The 19,074-nt window shown below is 40.5% G+C and overlaps 1 protein-coding gene across 1 annotated transcript; it reads right to left on the minus strand.

Moving 5' to 3' along the window:
• Positions 1–6,830: 6,830 nt before the first annotated feature.
• tmem170b (transmembrane protein 170B) lies at positions 6,831–17,259 on the minus strand. Its single transcript, XM_061665447.1, has 3 exons — positions 16,704–17,259; positions 12,379–12,549; positions 6,831–11,413 (listed from the first exon to the last, which is right to left on the minus strand). The coding sequence occupies exons 1-3, from the start codon at positions 16,792–16,794 to the stop codon at positions 11,283–11,285; spliced, it is 393 nt and encodes a 130-aa protein (XP_061521431.1). The 5' UTR covers positions 16,795–17,259; the 3' UTR covers positions 6,831–11,282.
• Positions 17,260–19,074: the final 1,815 nt, after the last annotated feature.

A 19,074-nucleotide genomic window follows, 5' to 3' on the forward strand; every position in this document is an offset into this window, starting at 1 on the left:
TCTAGCTTCTTTAATTTCTAATTTTAATATGCAAAGCGGCTGAGAGGCTGTAGACAATTCAATGAGCAGGGGTTCAAGGTATGACGGTTCCCACACACAATATTAGGTAAGAGACAAGAAATGTAAACGCTTCATGCACTAGCCACACGCCTCGTCTGGGAACAACAGTAGAGCTTAACATCTGGTTGATGTCGCACTGTCCAAAAAGTAAGCTGTTAATGTTTTAATTGTAATTACATTTATTTTAAATGGCATCAAATATGTTCCTGTTTGTGTAAAACATAAGCCAGTTAACATTCCTTACTGTACATTCAGTGCACGGAACCATGACCTTGAAACCAAAATACACACACCCCTAGCGATTATACTTTTACTGTTTGAGGGTTCACCATAATAACCCCTAAGGGCAACCATAACTACAATGTGGCCTGTGATGAAAACTGGTTTGACACGAATGTACCCCATGGGGCTAATTCTTGCACTTCAGGGTAATGTGCGTTCCTTTTCCAGACCCCAAAAATGTACAGTTCAAGTATATGTTCCTAAGAAGTATGAGCCAAGTGTTGAGGCTATAAAACAATACTTCACAACAGTCACAACCCTTGCCAAGAAGTGACATGATCCCAAGTTGGCTTTATGTTGCGGTGGTATAGAGTGGAGCCTCTAAGGTGGAACATAATCCATTACAGGACGCTGGTCCAACTCCAATTTGATCAGATTACAAAATATTTTTTCCCCGCAGGTTTAATGGAAATAAAAATCGTCTGTTTCGAGGGAAAACTGTGGCCATTATGAAACCTTTAGAACATGTTTTACGTAACATTCCGACATTCCTAACTGTCATACAAGTGTCAATAAAAGGTAACTATTGTTAAAATGTAAAACCAATAAAACATTAACCTGAATTACAATCTCATTATGTTGGCATGGTTACTTGTCACATAAGCATAAAAAGAAGTTAACCGATGTGCTTTCGAGCATAACTTCGATAGCAAGTGGCGGTGATACTCGAGTCTTACACTTTGAATCAAAGTCCACTTGCATCATATACATTCAGGTGTATGGTGCTCTTCGTTCTTAAGGTCCCATATAAGACAAAACATTTTTTTTTACCTCTCACACAACATTTAAAAAAAAAAAAAAAAAAACTCAAGACGTCCCAAAAAACACCTTACAACAAAAAAAGTTCTCACTCACACCCAAAAAGACACACAGCGAAAAACCTCTCACACGTCAAACATTTTCTCTTATTAACCAAAAACGCTCTAACGAAAACAAAAACCCTCACACAGAGGAAAAAAAACACTTTTTCCCTGTGCAGAGCTTTTTGTCCAAGTGAGACCTTTTCTGCTTTTTTTGTGTGTGTAAATAAGATGGGTTTTTTTTGGTCTAAGAGAGAGTAAAAAAAAGTGTTTTAAAGGAAGCTCATAGCTGAAAACAGAAGCCATCTCAAATATTGAATTGTGTTTGTGTGATATTTTTTCTTGTGAGTGAGAGGGGTTTTGTTGTGAAAGGTTTTTGGTATGTTTGAGTCTTTTTAGTGAGTGTAAGAATTTTGTGTGTGTGAGAGAGAGAGAAATGTAAATGTTATTTGTGGCCTGTCCGACATCTTTTAGAAAAATGGAGAAAAGAAACACCAAAGAGCAAAGAAAAAGCAAAACACATGCAGACACACACATTAAAATTAAGCTTGAAATCTAAATTGTACAACCTCATGGGCGTGTCATCCGGGCCAAACAGGAAAAGAACCATCCGGACCGCTATGCACGCAAAGTTCAAAAGCCAGCATCTGTGATGGAATGGGGCTGTGTTAGTACCAATGGCATGGGTAACTTACACATCTGCGAAGGAACCATTAAAGCTGAAAGGTGCATACAGGTTTTGGAGAAACATATGCTGCCATCCAAGCAACGTCTTTTTCATGGACGCCCCTGCTTATTTCAGCAAGACAATGCCAAACCACATTCTGCACGTGTTACAACAACATGGCTTCGTAATTAAAGAGTGCAGGTACTAGACTGGCCTGCCTGCAGTCAAGACCTGTCTCCCATTGAAAATGTGTGGCGCATTATGAAACGTAAAATAGGTCAACGGAGACCCCGGACTGTTGAACAGCCGAAGCTGCACATCAAGCAAGAATGGGAAAGAATTCCACCAACAAAGCTTCAACAATTAGTGTCTTCAGTTCCCAAATGTTTATTGAATGTTGTTAAAAGAAAAGATGATTTAACACAATGGTAAACGTGACCCTGTCCCAGCTTTTGTCGAATGTGTTGCAGCCATAAAATTCTAAGTTAATAATTATTTGCAAAAAACAATCAAGTTTATCAGTTTGAACATTAAATATCTTGTCTTTGTGGTGTATTCAATTAAATATAGGTCGAACATGATTTGCAAATCATTGTATTCTGTTTTTATTTATGTTTAACAAAACATCCCAACTTGATTGAAATTGGGGTTGTAGACTGAGCTGCGGCTGCACATTAAGCATGAAGATTCACATAATCATCTCATATGCAACATTGAAAAGCATTCGTCTCTAAGCATAGTGGTGCATATAGCCTGCGTCAACACACACACAAGCACACACACTTAAGATTTATAAATTGAAGGCATTCAATTATGATTTCCTGTCCCTTGAATGACTTACTTGCATAGCACACCCCTGCAGGTTACCAAAGATTAATAAATACCAAAGATACACAGAGAGGCCTCTTATGAAACACTTCCTGTCCTCTCATAGCAGCAATTGACCCCTTATCAGTTGTGTTCAGCTTTTCTCACTTGCTGATTATTAAACTACCGCCAGCATAAATTGAATGGAAGCCAGACATCCAGTCACACAGGTCATAAAGACCAAAATAACCCCAAAAAAAACAAGCTGATAAAAGACCTTTGTTCTATCAACTCCTCAGTCATGCTGATTAAATTCCATTGCATTTATTCAAATCTTGGCCAACTTCTCAGTGCTATAATGTCATCACGTCGCATTGCGGAAGGTTCGGATGTCTTAGAAAAAAATAAAAAATAAATTAAAAAAAAATCACATCCTGTCTGAGAAAGTTCACCCCACTGCTGGAATAGCAACAAAATGTCAAATGTTACAAGGCAAAACAATTGTGTGTGGTTGTGAATTGTGTTTAGTTCAGCCAAAGTGGCTGGGGTGCAATCAAAATGTTTAGGGAAGGGATGGCGAGGCCCTGTCTGCCTGTCACTACAATGTTGATCACGTATTGGAGGCTTTTTTTTTTTGGATCATGCCACCAAATGAAAACAGCTAATTTCCTCTAGCCTGACAAAAACAAAGCACAACTTTTCACTTAGTCTAAAAATGGTCTGCTTTGGGATGGGTGGGCACGTAGCACTAAATTAGGTGCCAAGGGGTCGGGCCTGGTGAAGATATTTGGGTTCATGGTTTTTTGCACGTCAAGCCACCGAGACGCCAACCAAGAGCTGATCTCGAGAAGCACAAATACTTTTATAATTTAGCTTTATATTTGCCAATTATAGTCCATTTGAGACCAGATAACATACTTGACACTTTTTGGGGTTAAAACATAATTAAAGTTGACACAGTGGATTGGCCTAAGATCAAGACTGTGAGCAGAGCTACAGTCTGCAATCTAATGAATCAAGTCACAAAATACATTGTAAGTAGGGTTGGGCATTGAGAATCGAGAACCGATTGGAACCGGGACTCATTCCGGTTCTCCCGGTTTAAAAATTTCTGTTCCCAGTTTCAATGCCTAGTCCGCCGACCCCGAAGAAGAAGTGACAAAAACCAACGAAGAAGCGGCAAAAGCCAATGAAGAAGAACATGCACGAAGAAGTGCTTGTGCCAAACGGCAGCGAGCAAAAGTGTGTCTTAACTTTGTTAAAATTAATGACCAGTCGCCTCAGTGCAACACTTGGAATAAGAATATATTGTGCATAGGAGGCTTTCACGGTGTGTAAAAGTCTGACGTGCTCCGAGCCTCCGCCTACACCGTGCGGAGCTTCAGTGAATTCAACTCTCAGTCAATTGGGTGAGTGAAACAATAAAATACATCTATGCCAACATTGAGACAGTTAATCATTTTTGGTTGCACTTTTGTACAGATGGTTTTTAGCTTTTATTTTTAGTCTTCAAACCAACAAAAGAGCCGATGATAAAATAAAAAGTTTAACTGTTGAGCTAAAACTTCCCCGTAGCAACTTTACAATCACAATAAATTGGGACAAAATTGACATAAACATTGTCTCACAGTATCACAAACACTAACCTTGTGCCTCATTGGTTGGTACATCCATTTAAAAAAAAAAAAAATAAATAAATAAATAAAAAGAAGAAACTAAATTACTGGTGCTGTGTGAAGATACTTTGCGTGCCAAAATTCTGAGTTCTGGTGGGTACCCTTCAAAATAAAAGGCTACAAGCTTAAAACAGGAGGTCAAGTTATAACTTGCACATGTAAACCATTTGACGTGATAGTCCCAAATAACGATTTTAACAATGCTATATTTAACTTTTAGCTGAAACATTAATTAATTCATATTCAGTCAATTGGGTTAGTTCCACACACATTGCCTTTTAGTTTGTAGGTTTGATATTGATACTGGTTATAAAGAACCCCGATTCAAATGTTCATTTTAGTCTATGCTGCGAGCTGCTAAGAAAATGGATGTTCCTAATTTGGACACCCTTTATTTAAATCATGCAATCCTTTTTGACCCAGATCCCTAAAAGAATCAGAATCGAGAATCGTTTGGAACCGGAATTGATCAAATTCAAACGATGCCCTACCCTAATTGTACGTTGCTTAAACATTATCTATCCATGTAACTGTATTTAAAGTGGAAATGTGTTATTTATTTTACATAAAAATACATTTTAAAATCAATTTGTCATTACAATGGTGACCAGGCACCATGTACTTTAGCATTCTATAATATTAGTGGACCAGCCATGACACCGCTAGCTAACAGCTTCTCCAAGGTCAGAGATGTGAAAGTTCTTTTTGGGTAGTGTGAGCTCGTGATTGCTTCTGACTGTACATTAAAGACACAGTGAAATTAAACTTCACAACTATAGCAGGCTTGGGGGAATGCACGGTGGAATTGTGGTTTAGCAGGTCATCTTCACAGCTCTGAGATTTTGGGTTCCAATCTAAGCTTAGACCTGTGTAGAGTTTGCATACTCTTTTAAAGGCGAGCCTGGCATGTGGAGTGACATGGAAGTCAGCGAATGAGAATATAGAGTTGGCTGGCTAAACTGAGTGACGGCGTCAGTTGAGGACATCGGCAGGTCGCCTAAAAATGTGCTTGAGGACATGCTGGCTGGAAACAGACCAAATTGTCAAAACATTTTAATATATTGGGCAGACACCTTGGCAACAACAACCACTAAAATCGAAAACAAATTTGGCAGCGGCACAGGAAAGACATAAGGAGGAAAAAAAATAGTAAATGGGTTTCAGACAAAATGAAAAGACAACAGTTGTGATAAGATTAAAAAATATATATATGGATGAGACGGTCAGGTCAGTCCAATGGATGATAAAGGGAATTTAAAATGTGCAGACCAGTGGGCAGGAGCAGAAGGAGACAAAAAGTATGAAGACTGGTGAATTATAGCAAATAATAACACCAGTGGGCATTTGTTTTTATGTCCCTCTGATGTAACGTTACATTAAAAACCAGGCAAACAGCAATCTAACTTAGTGGGTGGATTGTAGTATCTGCTTAAGACAGACTTTTTTTTTAATGTGCCTTAGAGGAAGACTCTCAGAGTGCTTTACTTGCTACTGTGTATACGCCAATGCTGAAGTTGTGGTAATGGACTGCGTCAATCAAATGTGCTTAATATTAAATGTGTTACAAGCTCCATAAACATATCGACCCAATCCTGCAACCATAAAGAATTTGGCGGAGAACGGGAACAAAAGCCACTTTTGCCATCCATGTATATATATATATATATATATATATAGTAGAGTAGTGACTTGGGATAACAGTTAAATTCGGTCCATGACCATGCTGATATCAAATGATCTTTCCTCCTTGAAATGAATGGAAATGCTGTTAATCCCCTCCAGCCTACATTGTAACTTGTAATGATGACATACAGTAATATCATAGAATATAATTAATTTCAAAGTTTTTGCTACATTTTTGCTTGAATTCAATGGACATTGTGCCACTCCTTCTGGTGTGCACACCTTGTCCATTTGAGGCCAGTATAATACAAAGACAAACATGAAGGCTGCAGTAATAGTCATGTTTCACAAAGGATAAAGAATATGCGCCTATCAGTATTGTTATATTGTCTGTATAGATGTGTTGTTCCACTGTTTGTGTTGAAATAGCTTTTGCTGATAACACCGAGACCCTGATGCTATTCATTAGCCTATTTATAGAGTTTTGCATTGGTTGTTAGCATTTGGCTAATTGGGCTGTCATGAGACAAAGCTATGCAGCTGTATTAAACACACAATTTGTAATTCTCTTTATTTAATGTTTAGTTTGACAGTAAACTTCAACTGGGAGTGGCATTAAAATGTTTGAAGCCTCTTTTTTGAAGTATTGATCACTATCTGCCAAACTGCTGCTTGTTGTGAAGTGAGTTGAGCTCACTCCCACCATACAGAGCTCAGATGGCAATTTTTTGCCAGCAAGTCAAAGCCCAAAAATAAAAGAAATCGACCGAACGCTGACTCAAATTTTGAAAAGCCTGGAAGTCGGGTCACTAGTATTTCAAGAGATGACTGTCGTAATAACCAATTACCTGAGAGTGGGAATAGTTGCATATGGAAAGGAAACACCACTACATCTAATTTTGTATTCTAAAAAGATTTTTATTTCAACTGACAGCTGATATTTACAGGGAACCATTTTTTTTACAACAATAAGCCATTGTTATAAATATCAGCTGTTTGGCTGGTATAAAATTAAAAAAAAAAAATTAACATATTATACATTATCTACAAGTGCCACATTGGGTTTTGGACAACATCGTCTCTCGTTAAGATTGTCCGTAGTCCATTCACCCGTGAGCACACCGCACATGCAATCACAGCGGGTAAAGAGGGGTTCTCATCTCAGTGTAACAGGCGAATGTGGCATTTGGGTGACAGAGTGAGGGGGCATTTTTTTCACCGAGATGGGGAATAATAACAGCTGGGCATCTTGCAACACTGCAACGGCATGCTCAATGTCTGGAGAGGATTTTTTGTTGCTGGGTGTTTCCTTAGATATTGCAGTAAACACAGACACGCAACTTCTACTGCATTTCAAAAGAGCAGAAGATTTAGCAGAAAAGTAAAAAGTATATTCACATTTGCTCATGGCACATTTGCTTTTTGTGCAGTGATTCCCAACAACTGTGCTCTGAGAGATCATCAGGTAAATTTAATCAGGTTAACTGGTCTGGAAATGTTTTTTGTTTGTTTGTTGTTTAACTACAAATCATGTATCTTTGTTCATTAGGCTATGCCAGCGACATATGGTGACAGGCAGAACAATTAAATGCTCTTCCACGAGTTGGCAGAAGGTATAATTAATGCGTGTCCACCTGTTGCCATTGATACAACAAAATAAGAAGTTTGTGCCCTACTAAACAGGCCCAGTTTTCACACTGAGTCAGTACATTTGTAAAAATAAATACATTTAGAAGAGATCATCGTTATTTCAGTATACTTATAGTTATTGTGACATACATGTTTGATTGTGACATGTGACATTGACATTTTTCTACAATATGTACCTTGGCTCAATAAAGGTTGGGAAATACTGCTTTAAAAATGTTAATAAGATAAAAGCACAGCACCTGAATTTACTGCTGTTGGTAGAAATCACACACACTGCAACAGCAACTTTAAAATCACACATACATGAGGAAATTTGCACCAAAAAGAAATACATTCAAAATTCAATTCCAACACAGCAGGTGAGTCACTAGCAACTCAACATTGGTAACTGAAAAAGAGGGAAATCCTTAAGACAGAAAGGGCATTGTTACGTGGATTAAAATGGTGGGTTTAGGTTGGCTTTCCAATTCTAGTTATATCGATGAACATCGTGGCTAACACAATTAAGGAGTAAATGTCTCATTTGTCGTCACCATACTTCACATCTTTTAATTCAGTACAACGATGCCCTCTTGTGGACGAAACTGCGAGTGAAGGTGAGCCATGTCAGTTACATAACTCCTCTAAAAGGTGGTGTTTACCTTGAGAAAGGCACAAAAAAGAAAACCTCAAAAACACTCCTTCATAGCAGCCGTGACCTTTAACCACCAATCTGGAAGCAGCAATGCATTCAAAAAAATTCACTAAACTGAGATAAGACAAATGAAGCTAGTATATTCGTGATACTTCGGCATAATTACCCATCTACTTCTTACTTTTGGGTTTGGTGCCATGTGTTGTTTTAATTTTCGGCCAGCATTAAATTAAGAAACCAGTTATGTTTTTTCAAAATTTTTTTTTAAACCTCTGATGCAACAATTATCATGACTACAAGTGTGTCAGACCCCCTCCAAAAAAAAAATAATAAAAAGAATGTAATCACTCTCACTGTAATGGGTCAGGCCAGAGTTGCACCATTCCACGCTAAAACAAAGTAAGCGTAAACTCAGTGCAAAATGCAAAGCTAAAGACTCCACTTGTAAGCACCTGAACAAGCTCGCGTTAATTCATCTTACCTTGAAAAAACTTTTGCTGTCAAGAAGCAGCAGCAAGTGGCCATGAACCTGCTTTGAAATTAGTTTGTTGTTTTTTTCCCACTTCCACTACTGCTCAGGAATTAGCATGCTTCTTTGACAGTGTTGTGGGACCACGCTGCCACCTACTGGTCCGCAGTGAATTATGAAGCGCTAGCTTGTTCGGACTTGACAAAATCAAACCTTTAGAACTTAAGGGACATGGGTTTTTTAAATACAAACAAAATAAGAAAATGTCTCTTAAACTTCCATGGCAATCTAAGCTTGGGATTTTTTTTAATATTCCATATTGGAAAAGTTCCATGGGAATTAACTGGTAATTTAATGGGAAGGTACCACATTCGAGCATAAATATAAACATCTTGTTTTGTCATGAGCATATATCCCTGCAAATTTGATACCTTTCCTTTCCAAAAATCGATCAAACCAGGACCCATAACTTGAAAACATCTTAAGTTGGAGCACTTGTAAGTCAAGGTACCACTGTATTTGCATGAAAACTGATCGTTTTAGTCAGGATGATGCTAAAATATGCAGTATTTACCCCAACTATATTTAAATTTACTGTTAAACTCCAACCTTCTAATTTGTAAATTCCTGGTTTATTCCCATGGAGAGTTTCCAACGTTCCAACTCAAGATGTTTCCATTTTTGTAGGACATGAATAAAGTTAATTGAGCCCATTTGTATTACCAAGAGCGAGGGATGTCCCAAGCACATTTTTTTGCACCAGAGTCAGAGTTTTTGATTTTAAGCATTTGCCAATACCAAGTCCCGATCCGATACCTTGACAATGCATTAAAGCGCATACATCCAAATTTTCTCAATACAAGTACACATGTGTATGTATATAGTTATGTATACATATACACACAAATATATATATTTTATATATCTATGTATATATATATATATATAGAGAGAGAGAGAGAGAGAGAGAGAGAGAGAGAGAGAGAGAGAGAGAGAGAGAGAGAGAGAGAGAGAGAGAGAGAGAGAGAGAGAGAGAGAGATGTGTGTGTGTGTGTGTGTGTATGTATATACACGCACACACACACCAAGAACATAAATATATTATATGGGCCATTCACAAACACGCACACTGTACAAATATTGAACTACTCAAAATTTGTATTGGTCCAACTCAGGCAACTGAAATATTCATTTTTATTTTTTTTTATAAACAGGAGAGGGTTTTTAACATAATATTAGCAAATACATGAAATATAGCCACATGACATTTATGCTAATAGAATGTTAACACTAAGCAAATTACAGGTGAGTGTGCAGGATGCTTAATAATGTTTTCATGGGGCATTTCTACATTTTGTTTCCTGGGATGCAAATAGCACCAAATCAGTGGAATGGCATCATAGAAGCTTTAACATAGTATGGGAGATTGCTCTGAGCGCATGGTTAACAATTTACATTATTTTTTTAGTTCAGCGTGTGTCTTAGGGTTATAACGACGGTCCACGCAAGTTGGCGGGATACGTCACGTGCGTAGAGTCGGCTCATCGACAAACGACACTACTGATTTATGACCACAAGCTTGCTTGTCACAAAATAATTCACACTTGGTTGGTGTAATATAAAATGAAGCTATTACTGTTCCATTTGGCAAGATCTTTGCACCTTGATTATTTTGTCACTTTGTGACATTTAAAATGGCAGAAAGTGAATTGTTCTTTTTTTTTAAAATGTAAAAAAAAATTTATCCGATCTCAATCAGCTGAAATCACGTGATCGACCTCGATTTTCGATCACGTGATCGGATCGGCTCGGGACATCCCTACCAAGAGCTCAGGCAGCCAGTTCATTGTTTTATTCAAAGGTTGACATTGTAATAATAAATAAATAAATCAATCAAAAGCAATAAATCCACAGTAATGTGGGCTTTAAAGTGAAGAGCAAACAGTTGTAGCAATGCTCACATTTTCATGAAAGTAAATTAGGATTACTTTCAGCCAATTTTTACTCCCAAGCAGTTTTTGGCACTGATACTTGTTTCATGTTTGCTGAATTCACTTCGCTTAAACACCTGTGAGCTGCAATTGGATAATCCAGCATTGAAGCTGTGTATGGAAAAGGAATGAGAATCTGTGCGCTGTGGCATAAAACCTCGGTGTGATTATTCATATTGTATAGTTGATAAAAGCTGTAGGGTAATCAGTGCTCAGCGTTTGTTCTCGAGTGGAGTCTAAAAAAAGGATCCCACAGTAGTTTTATGCTTTAGAAATTTCCCATGATTCCCTAATTAGGAATACCCTTCGAGGGTCAGTGTCCACAAAAGGCATGCTGGACATCCCAGAGAATACTGTTGGCACAGAGTTACCTCTGGAAACACCACCGACATGGCTTTCAGTCCAGAAGCTGAGGATGGCGGTGAGTTTGCCCGGCGCTGCTTGCGCGGAATTGAGGTCCCTCTGAATCTGCAAAGAAGGTGCTGCTCTCGCAACTGTGGCAGTAACAGAACTAAGACTTTTGGACCCAGTCCCAAAGGTCCAGAGGCCAAGTTGAGTGCTGTTCAAAATCTCTGATTGAATGCCATTCATCCAGTCTGTGTCCTTCAAGGATTACCTTCATTTCATAGTGTGGCCAGGATGCGTGAGAAGGATATGACGACGGAGAGGCTGGTTTGGCCCACGCCAAGAAGCAGAGCCTCCAGCGGTGCCATGTCCTTCCCTGCTACGCGGTACACGCCCGCTATTGCTGCGCCTGAGGGAAGGAAAAGGCCCCACAAGCATGAACACACACACACACACACACACACACACACACACCAATTAAACAGAATGGGGCACAATGGTGATCAGAATTAGCTTCCAGCTCAACTTTACGATATTTGTCTCCATGAAGAATGTCAGTAATAACGAAAGAGTCAATTAATTGCTGCGAATTCTTACAATTGTGTGAAATCTATAGATAATCGTGTCTTCCAAGCAATTGAGGGACAAGTGTGCACATCCTCTTATAAGTGGGGATGTGGCTGTACTCAGAATTAACCGGTCATATTCAAACTCATTTTAAATGGAAGTCAGTACACACCTGCCACCATTTAAAGCACCCAAATACAGGTCAGCAGTTTTAGTAGGCTTTCTCTCTACTTTGGTCGCCTTTTCTATTTGACTGACGTTCTGTCGACCGCATGCGCACATAAGTGTGGGTGCAGACAGTCAATAGTCAGCGCATCCTTATTGCTATACTTTAATAATATATTCTCTTGTCTATTTTAGGGGCCAAGCTTGAATCGGTGAGGGAGAGTGATTCGATTGGTGAACAACTACGCTCTATTAAATTTAGCTCTGTCAGACACACTGCAGTGTGTTTATTCATTCTAAACTGTTAATTCATGAGTAAGTTGGTGGTGACATTATCGATCACACTCCACATCACCACGCTCAAGTGAATTTAAGAATTTAGGCATATTTTATGACTTCATGGTTTCTTGGGTATAAAGAAGGAGTAAAAATCCCCAAAACCGCTTTAGCTGTCTTTAAAACTGAACTTCTATCGCCAGCAGCTGCCTCTGCTTCTGTCAGCTCCACTTGTGCCTGACGTAAGCAGGCAAATACCCTAAACTGTCATCCCAAGGGTGAACTGATGCTGCACACTGCTGAGCTCATATTAAAAAAAGAGATGAACAAGCACAGAAAGAAAATGCAGGGAACAACAAAACTTACTGGTGATGACGCCTCCGGAGAGGGAGGCTAGGAAACCCACGCTGACCAGCACGACGGTGATGAGACGACCCCGCTTGTGGCGTTGCAGCATGACGAACATGAGCAGCCCCACCGCCCCGTGGACGAAGAGTGAGGAGAAGAGACACCACAGGAACACCCAGTACCACATCTCTGACAGGGAGGCAGACAAAACACAAAACACTACTAACAGAAACCAGCAACTCCGGCCTCCCCGTTGAGAAATCGAGTGACCAAGTAATGAAAAGAATGAAATGAGTGAAAGCTCGTGAACATGTTCGTCCATCCATCCATTTTCTTTACCGCTTATCCTCGCTAGGGTCGCTGGCTGCTGGAACCTATCCCAGCTATCTTCGGGCAGCCTGAACCGGTCGCCAGCCAATCGCAGGGCACATAGGAACAAACAACGATTCGCACTCACATTCACACCTACGGGCAATTTAGAGTCTTCAATCAACCTACCATGCATGTTTTGGGGATGTTGGAGGAAACCGGAGTGCCCGGAGGAAACCCACCCAGGCACGGGGAGAACATGCAAACTCCACACACGCTGGGATTTGAACCCCGATCCCCAGAACTGTGAGGCAGATGTGCTGACCAGTCGTGCAGCGCGCCGGCTCGTGAACATGCATTATAGTGAGTTAAATTTTGCCTCACCTCCGTCAGCACAGGCACTGTCCCCTCCACCCCCAAGCTAAAGAGGTGAAGCAACCCCCTTCACTCTTGCATTTCTCCTAGCATGGTTTGCAACACAAACACACAGCAGATTACGAGCTGAGTTTCCCCTTGAGGGATCATATGGAGTGTAGTGTATTTATATTTAGAGGCATTATGAACAGTACAAATTAGGGTTCCAGAGTTCAAACCCAAAAGGGTAATGTTTGCATATCCTTTTAACCTAACTGTTCTAGTCGTCTGAATGGCTGCATTTATTTATTGATCTGGCAATAAGTGGGCAGACCAAGCAGAGAGAGATGTGTCTGCGCAGATGCACAGTGGCTCTTTGTCCCGGGTGAAAGCACACGCTGTTTGAGCTGTCGTTGCAGCTGTCTCGTCAAAGCCATCCACTCAGCCGGGGAAGAGGGCAAAGTCCGAGACGGGACGGAGAGTACAAATACAAATCATAAAGGTGGTTACAGGAAGTATAGACAGAGACATTCTGTCATGGTCCATTGGGATCCTTCAACTAGATCTGGTTGCACAGGCAGAGCATCTGTCGTCCAATTAAAAGTGGCTGGATTTACACGCTGCTCTTTTTGAGAGCGAGTACAACCACAAGGATGCCAGTACTACAATCATCTCAACTGGCATTGGCCTCTCCCCAAGACCAGCCATGGATGTGTGAGGTTTGAACGCAACAGCCATTGAGAACCAAATGGCTGCAAAATTTGTTTTTGTTGGGAGGTTTGTAGCGATGATGATCAAGATTCATCCTCAGAAAAATGGTGGCGTGATACAACAAAAACGAGATGCATTCAAAGCATGAATTTATTTTATACTAATCTGCCACCACAGGCTGCAGTACAGTTTGAAAGAGCCTCCGTCATCTGTCATGAGAAACGGAAACAGCAGGGATGATATTTTTTGTCTTGTAAAACAGGTCAAGTTGTTTACAAAAGTCTTTAAACGTGAAAGTTTGCGTTTAAAGAAAGCGTCTGACAAGTATGTGATACGTTACGCCAGACGCTGCAGCTGACATTGTCACACATCTAATGATCTGATTGCAGTATGCCGTGTTGCTCTACAAAAGCGCACACAGTTCACTGGGTTCTGTAAGATTTAAAAAAAGGTAAAGATAAAGTCAATGTCAGATCCGCTGTTATGGCTCTGATAGGGCAATTGTGTTTCATGTAAAATACGCTGTTGACTAATGTCAGGGACAGCATTATGAATCACTAACTGCTTTAAATTTATTGTCCAAGCAAAATCCCGTTTAACTGTATTGGGTGAGACACACCAGGTGTGTACCTAAACATGTACAAAAAGTAAACATACTATATATATGTATATATATATATATATATATATAATATATAACACAAATACATCTATTGACATCCAGTAGAAGACATCCAAAGCAGCGTTTTGATCTTAATAAATCTCTTGTATTGGATCTCATTACATTGTGCAGTGAGTGTATATTGCTGCCTTTCTCTTGCACACACATTCACACTATGACCCCATTTCATGTCTCAATAGGTCATTTTTCACCTGGTTGGGCGGGTATGGGTGGGATCAGGTGGCAGTATCCTACACTCTTCTCATCACCGATCTATACGCAGTGTCGCACCTCTGCCTCCACTTTCACGCAGCTCTACATGCGCCCAAGCTTCCTGCTGACTCAGCATCATCAACAACCTCTTTTTGGCTCATCCCCGACATTGCTCAACACACAGGATGCAAAGCAAGCACCGCAAAAGATGGCAGTGTTGCAATCGGAAATGACTACATGTCCGTTCTTTTAATTTTCTGCACAGAGCAGTTCAAGGAATTTATGACAGAAAAATCCTCATTTCCTACATACATAGTCATCTAACACATTCAAACCATTTGACTAGATAATTGTTTGTAGAGCATACAATAATTTGCTGCAACATGTTTGTACACGGCAACTGAAATGCACACACTATTTATTCAATAATATTTTACATACACCATTTCCAAGTTTATTTCATACTGGAGACTTAGACTGTATAGACTTAGTGTGTTGTGAGAGATAATCAGGTGAGCGCGACAAATTATCAAATTTCACTTAACTCATTCACCGCCAGTCTTCCAAGTTAACATGGATATTTGACATCTAAAGCCGTCAACTGCGGTGAATGTGTTAATTGGGCCAAAATGTATTTATTTACTACAAATAAGGGCTTTTTGTTTGTCTATCTATGCCAGCAATATATAGTGACAGGCAATTAAATGTTCTTCCAGTAGATGGCAATTATCATGTGTATCCACTTTTTGTCCCATTTTTGTTTGGTGCTGTACTGTGACAAATTTGGATTGGGCATGAAAAGGCCTCCATTTTTAAATAATTCTTGCTAATGATATGTTAAACGAAGGGGGATACACGTCATTTAGCTCACAGAAGGGCGCACCCACCTCACAAAAAGATAAATTGGCCGGCAATGGCGTTTCTCATGTAGCCCACTGCCCGACTTGAACATTCAGTCACCTATTTAAGGTAGTAGCAATTAACGACGTTATGACGTTATATGTACTATGGCTTCCTCCCGCATTCCACAAACATTTATGTTTGTTTCTTGAAGACTCCAAAATGTCCATAGGTGTGAATGTGAGCGTGAATAGTTGTTTGTCTATATCCGAACTGTGATTGGCTAGTGATGAGGGTGTCCACCACAGGTGTCAAACTCGAGGCCCGGGGGAGCATTTTATGTGCAAATCACGTGTTGACGAGTTATCCATCAATTTGTTTCACAGTCCCTCAGAGGGAAACCAAAACTATGACGTGGCCCGTGAAAAAAAAATTGTCCGACAGCCTTCGTACACCCGCCGTCAGCTGGGCTAGGCTGCAGCTCGGCCAACGACTAGCGCGATAGAAAATTGATGGATGGATCATTATGTAAAGTACATTTGTAATAATTACACACATTTAAGATTTTATTTTACCTGTCAAAACCTAGACTGTTAAGTCTCCATAAATGCTGAAACAAGTTGAAATTGCCGATAGCTAATTTAACGAGGAAACATTCTATCTTGACCCATCAATTAGTTCTAATTTATTCATTTTGGTGAAACCTGTTTTGTACACGGGAATTAAAAATGCTCACACTTTCTATTCAAATACTGTTCATACAGTACGTCCACCATTTCCCAGTTTACTTGATACTGACTGTACAAATATTACTGGGCCATGTTTTAACCCAGACGATCGTGACTTTTAATGTTTGAAACTTTACCTGGCAGTTCAAGGGGCAGAAAACGACTGATGTTGATTTGATAGCAGCACGCCAGAATTTATGCTCACGCGCAACAAACGCATTGCCCACCGAAAAAGACATTGAGAAAGGCAGCGATTTGAAAATCATCCTCGCTAACGGAAGGCGACACAAAGGGGAGCTCCACATCATTCACCTCGGAGAAAGGTGCACCCACGTCGCGAATAGATCAATTCGTCATTTGTCACGTCGTGCGTGCGCTGCCTGGCTTGAGGCGCCCTTCATTGCCCGGTGGTCGTGATGCGTGGTAGTGTGTCAAGTCAGCACGTGAGCACAAATATCCCGTTACGGCGCTTTAATTCCGCTTTGAATGACACTCGCGGGCGAATAACGGACGGCACCGATGCGTACCTGTGAAGTGCTGCAACGTCGTCCCTTGCACCCAAAGACTCAGCACTTGCTGCACCGATAGATTAACAGAATAATCCCTGTTTGTTGACATGTTTATGCCACCGCCCGGGTTCGCACCCTCCTTTATCTTGTAGCCGTACAAGGCACGGGGGAGACCGGGGTGGCATCGGCTGTGTGAGGCGGCTCTCCCCGGCGCGGCTCGCCTCTACCGGTGCCTCTGCTTCGGCTTCGCGTCCGTCTCCGCGTCGGGAAGGCAAGGGCCGCTGGCTGGTCGCTTCATCCTCGGTTGCGGCGGAGTCGGCGGTGTCGGTGCGGAGGCCATGATGGGGATGGCAGCCGGAGCTCAGGCAGGAACGCGTACGGTCGCTCGCCCTCCATTGACCAGCCCGGCTACATAACGCTTAAAGGGACAGGCGCCCCCTTTGCATGTTACTTCGACATATTCCGTGTTCGAGCCGCGTTATGAATGGGGAAACAGAAGGACGGTGACGTCGAGAGAGGTCGATGTCCTTGAAATTACCACTGAGCCCTCGTCACGCTCAAGTGACTGCTCAAAACAATGTGCTAACGGTGCGTAACAACCGGCCGGCGTGAGCTCTCCTGACAGGGGAATCAGCCAATCACAAAAGAGGACCTCGAGTCTGTGATTTCATTAAAAAGAAAATATATAATAATAATAAATCATCATGTATAAAACATCACACAATATTGGAGTCATATTGGTTATTTCATGTTTTATGTTTTCAGTGAAGAATGTAAAAATAAAATGGAAAAAAAAAAAAAGTCGCTGAGCAGCAGGCGACTTCCGGGGCGTTGTCTATGACGACTGGCGAGCTGGGAGGAGGGAGGGGGGGGGGGGGGGGTGGAGCTCTCCATGGTTCTAAAGTGAAACGCGTTTTTTGTTTTGTTTTGTTTAGTTTTTATCTTCTTTCTCTTTTAAACTGTCCTGTTCAGCTGCGTGGCCTTGCAGAATGGTGAATCTGTATGCCTTTGTGCTGCAAAAGTTTTGAGTTTGAAATACTCCCTCTGTTTATTTTATGATTATTATTATTATTATTTTAATTATTATTCTGAAACTACTTCGTATAGCTCCTTCCAGAATTTCTCTTTCACCTCTAGTTCACATCGTACAAAACACCCTCAATTTCCAATTTCAGCCTCATCGCTTGAACTGACCCTCTTTTCACCTTCCTTTAAAATAACTCCTATTGTTCATTTCATTTATTTGGATCTTCAATAGCTTTCAGTTCATAAATAGTTAGATTGTCAAATGTATAATCCCCATATATGAAATTTGAGCCAGTATAACACACAATTAAAGGTAATCTGAGGTACCTTGTACCTAAGTACTCAGATTTGACCTTGCACTTCCAGCCATTTTCAAATCAAAGTTCCCCATATTGCCAGCCGTTTTAGAACACTCTGAGTGACCTTTCAAGATCCATATACTGAATGTGTACATTCTACACCATGGCAAAATAATTAGACCCTTGCCTCTAAACTTCTAGCCTTCCTGCCTTTAAACATGCTCTCCTGGACACACACATGACCAACCTTTCTCCTACTCATCATGTCAACCAACTCCCCAGCTTTTCCTGTCAGAGGCCCAACATTCAAAGTCCCCACTTTCAGTTCGAGGCTCGATGCTTCCCTCTTCTCTTTCTGACTATGAACCCGCTGTCCACCTTGCCTTCATCTTCGACCCACACTGGCTGAATTTCCACCGGCGCCCTGCACGGGTTTGTACCCCCTGTAGGGCTGCATTCAAATATTTACTGCCTGCAATGTTTGCAAAGCAAATGTCAACATTTGTTTTCACATCGAAGCTTGACATTTTCACCATATCCGTTCACCAGAGCATATTTGTCCTACTTGATGTCAAGGGGATAACATCTTGTTTTTGCCTTGGTTTGGTCTGAGTAACATTTAAAATTGCTCTAGTTACAGAGCTAGTGATAAGCACATCCGCGTCACAGTTTGAAGGATTGGGTTTTGTTCGAATCTCAAAACTGAAACTGAAGCTCAGGCCCGGAGTTTGCATCGTATTCTTCCTGTGCTTGCATGGGTTATTGTCCGCATGAGTATTTCAGCTTCTGCATTCGAAAAACATGCATTCACATGCCCTGCAATTCTTGTTAGCTTTTACCTCTCAAAACCTAAACAATGAAAGTCTTCCTAAATGTTTAACAACTGTTAGGCTGAATGTTTAGACATAACGTGGAATCATTATTTTAGAATCATAATTTATTTTGATTTCATTGAAACTGTTTTTGATTTATTTAATTTTGCAGAATTGTATTTTTGTAAAAGTATTGACCCTGATAACGTTTTGATGAATTTGAAATATATATCTTTTTAATCTACCGTATTG

The sequence above is a fragment of the Phycodurus eques genome, chromosome 20 (assembly GCF_024500275.1).
Source record: "Phycodurus eques isolate BA_2022a chromosome 20, UOR_Pequ_1.1, whole genome shotgun sequence".
NCBI classification, from domain to species: domain Eukaryota; kingdom Metazoa; phylum Chordata; class Actinopteri; order Syngnathiformes; family Syngnathidae; genus Phycodurus; species Phycodurus eques.

Bases quoted from the DNA above. Each gene is read 5' to 3' on its own strand.
- tmem170b (XM_061665447.1), bottom strand. From the start codon at position 16,794: ATGTCAACAAACAGGGATTATTCTGTTAATCTATCGGTGCAGCAAGTG. The intron at 12,550-16,703 runs GTACGCATCGGT...CCTCCCTGTCAG, and splicing joins GACGTTGCAGCACTTCACAG to AGATGTGGTACTGGGTGTTC. The intron at 11,414-12,378 runs GTAAGTTTTGTT...TCCTTCCCTCAG, and splicing joins CTCCGGAGGCGTCATCACCA to GCGCAGCAATAGCGGGCGTG.